The sequence below is a fragment of the Cololabis saira genome, chromosome 16 (genome assembly GCF_033807715.1).
Source record: "Cololabis saira isolate AMF1-May2022 chromosome 16, fColSai1.1, whole genome shotgun sequence".
Classification (NCBI taxonomy): domain Eukaryota; kingdom Metazoa; phylum Chordata; class Actinopteri; order Beloniformes; family Belonidae; genus Cololabis; species Cololabis saira.
The window spans coordinates 6,107,993-6,111,233 of record NC_084602.1 but is presented as its reverse complement, the minus strand read 5'-3'; the positions used below and the strand labels follow the sequence as shown (position 1 = coordinate 6,111,233).

Genomic DNA, 3,241 nt, shown 5'->3' with positions numbered 1-3,241 from the left:
GTCCGAGTTGCCGTAAAGATAAGCAGATTTTTCCCCAGGGGCCTCATCTATAAAGCTTGCTTGCGCAGAAAAAGCGGCTGAAAGTTGCGGAAGCCGCCTTCTACGCAAATCCTCGGATCTAAAAAGAAAAAACTAACCGAAAAATCTGCGGATCCCTACGGCAACCCTCACCCTCCCGTAAGAATCTACTTAAGACATGGGGAACGGCGACGCATGCGGTGAGGTGGTGAAATGCAGCCAGATACATGTCATACTCCCAGTGACTGCGTCCACACGCATAACAACCATTTTAAAACGTGAAGATTGGCAATAACACAAACGCGGACTGCATGTAAACATAGTCAATGTCATCACATATCAGACTTACAGATCCATTTACACCCAAGCCGGCACCATCATAGATCCATGTGTTCCACGAGTAAGCCATTACTCAGGCATTTGCAGGACGTACATATATCATACTCCCATCCTCAAATGAGTGGTTAATAGCAGTGGTCTAATCATCTAATGATAAATCGTGACAAGGTGTGTGACAATAAGTCTAATTGCTGTGTAAGAATATAAAATGCACGGTGACAGCCGTGCGTAATGCTGAACCATGGATGCGCTGGCACTACTCGAGGACCACGCAAATGGTTGGATCAGGATGGAGAGACAGTTCAGTGATCATGCAGATTTCCTGGCCCATGATGATGACTGGCTAATAAGCCGATTTAGATTCCCAAGAGCAGTGCTCTTGGATCTATGTGCTGAATTGGGACCAGCTTTAGAGAGACCGACCCGCCGGAATCGCGCCATCCCGGTGCACCTGCAGGTGCTGACGACTCTCGGTTTCCTGGCAACCGGCTCGTACCAGCGGGAATTAGCCGACAGGTATGTGATTAAAAATGAATGTTACATGTCCTGCCTAAAGCCCCATTTGAGGTACGATATAATATCTAAATTCTGTCTTCAGGTCTGGGATATCACAGCCGTCGCTGAGCGCAATAATGCCATCCGTAATGGATGGCATTCTAAAAATGAGCAGTCGATACATCGGGTTTCCCTACACTGTGGGTGAACAGGCCAACATTAAAAGGCAATTTGCAGCAATGGCAGGTTTCCCAAATGTGATCGGTGCCATTGACTGCACCCATATTGCTATAAGGGCTCCAACCGAAAATGAATTCGTCTATGTGAACCGGAAAAATGTGCACACCATCAATGTACAAGTTACGTGTGAGACGAACATGGTTCTGACGAACATAGTGGCACGGTGGCCTGGCTCGACACATGACGCATTCATCCTGACGCACAGCAGTATAGGGAGAAGACTGCAGGCCGGCGCTGCGCGTGATGGCTGGCTCCTTGGTAAGTACACCATAATTGTAGAGATTCCAACTAAGGTCTGACTCATAATGCTCTCATGTTATACATTTCAGGTGACAGTGGCTACCCCCTGAGGCGATGGCTCCTCACCCCATTTACAAACCCGCAGAGCGAGGAGGAGGTGCGCTACAACATCACCCATGCGCGCGGGCGCTCCGTTGTGGAGCGAGCCATCGGCCTCCTCAAATGTCGGTGGAGGTGTCTGGATCGCTCGGGGGGCATGCTATTGTACCACCCTGCAAAAGTGTGCAAAATAGTCCGGGCGTGTGCTGTGCTGCACAACATGGCACTAAAAGATGCCATTCCACTGCCACCCGACCTCCCTCCCCCACAGCACCAGGACCCCGACACACAGCCACCACCTCGACATGAGGAACACCAGCAGGGCGCAAGGCTCCGTGAACGCGTCATGCAGCGGATAACAAGACAAGTAGGCTGTTACATTTATTGCACATGTTTCTTTATTGAACCGGCAATGTCGGACATTACGCCACACATGGTGGTCATCACCACACGAATTTGGCGCAGCTCATTCCTCACATCATTGACAGCGCTGAGCATGTCCCTCTGTGTTTGCAGCACAGTGTCAGTCAAGACGCTGCCACTGGCAGGAACGCCATGCGCTCTGGTGCTGGTGCTGGGGACAGCTAAGCCTGCAGCCGCGGTGCCAGACCATGACGTGCCCGGAACCTCCTCGTCGTCCGACGCTTCCAAGTGGAGGATGACTGAGGACAGAACAGAAAGTTCAATGTGCCTTAACTTGTTATCATTTATTTTAATAAACTGATAAAACTGTACTTACCGCTGTCCTCTGTGGTCTCCGCCAAGTCGGCGTCTCCGTCCTTCTCCGACACGATGCCACACACGCTGGCTGGCCCAATTATAGAGGCTATTCGGGTGTCCAGCGGTGTGGGCTCGGGTGTGCCCGGGCCTCCACCTGTCGCAGACACTTTCTGGCGGTGCCGGGCCACTCTCCTCTTGGCCTCCACCTTCAGGTCAGACCACTTCTTCTTAAGTTCTGCCACTGATCTTTCAGTGGCATTCACGGCGTTTACCGCGGCAGCGACGTGTTGCCACTCACTTGCCTTCCTCTTATTAGTTATACCGCTACTGTAACCACCAAATAGTGTACTTTTCCTGGCCTCCACCTCATCTACCAGCACCTCGATCTCGGTCTCCTCAAAGTTCCTCTTTCTGCTCTTCCCCGCCATGGTTTTTGAGTGTAAAACGCCGTTGATCGGATGATTTATATGCAAATTTAGTTGACACAGGTGCATTGCATTTACCATTCTTGATGGAAAATGGGGGGGGGGGGGCTTACTGTATACGCAGAGCCTACGGCGTAAGGTGCGCGTCGCCGCGTACCCTACGCCGTATGCTCTGCGTTCGTGTAACGCAGAACCATAAACCCGCCCTGAGCAGCTCTGAGGGGAGGGAGGAGGAGGGGGAGCGGGGGTGAAGCGGGGCTGCGGGGCCGTTTTCGTATCGCTTTCATACAGTGTCTTGATAATTTGCAATTTAAGGCTGAGCCTACCGTTAGTTTTTAAACTGTAAAAAGTAAGGGGATAATAAACATGATTTTGAAAAGACGGGGGGACGTGTGTCCCCCTGTTGCGCCGGGGCACTCACGGCGTTCCGCGCAGCAACGGCGTGCTGCACTCACTCGCTGTATTTCATACTATTTATTTTTCTACTTTTACTGTGACCACAAAATAATGTGGTTTTCCTGTCCTCCACCTCATCCACAACATCTAGATCTCAGATCTCAGTGAAATTCAGTGGCACGGTGGCTCGACACGTTCATTCATTCATTCTGAAGCCAAACAGGTTGCGCATGCTCAGCAGGCTCATTCATATGCAAAATGATTCCATT

The 3,241-nt window shown here is 50.9% G+C and overlaps 1 protein-coding gene across 1 annotated transcript; it reads left to right on the top strand.

Moving 5' to 3' along the window:
- Nucleotides 1–252: 252 nt before the first annotated feature.
- On the top strand, nt 253–2,019 carry LOC133462832 (putative nuclease HARBI1). Its single transcript, XM_061744283.1, has 4 exons — nt 253–873; nt 956–1,350; nt 1,422–1,867; nt 1,948–2,019. Exons 1-4 carry the CDS (start codon nt 599–601, stop codon nt 2,017–2,019), a joined length of 1,188 nt encoding a protein of 395 aa, XP_061600267.1. The 5' UTR covers nt 253–598.
- Nucleotides 2,020–3,241: the final 1,222 nt, after the last annotated feature.

Bases quoted from the DNA above. Each gene is read 5' to 3' on its own strand.
- LOC133462832 (XM_061744283.1), top strand. From the start codon at position 599: ATGGATGCGCTGGCACTACTCGAGGACCACGCAAATGGTTGGATCAGG. The intron at 1,351-1,421 runs GTAAGTACACCA...TATACATTTCAG, and splicing joins GCGTGATGGCTGGCTCCTTG to GTGACAGTGGCTACCCCCTG. The intron at 1,868-1,947 runs GTGGTCATCACC...CTGTGTTTGCAG, and splicing joins CGGACATTACGCCACACATG to CACAGTGTCAGTCAAGACGC.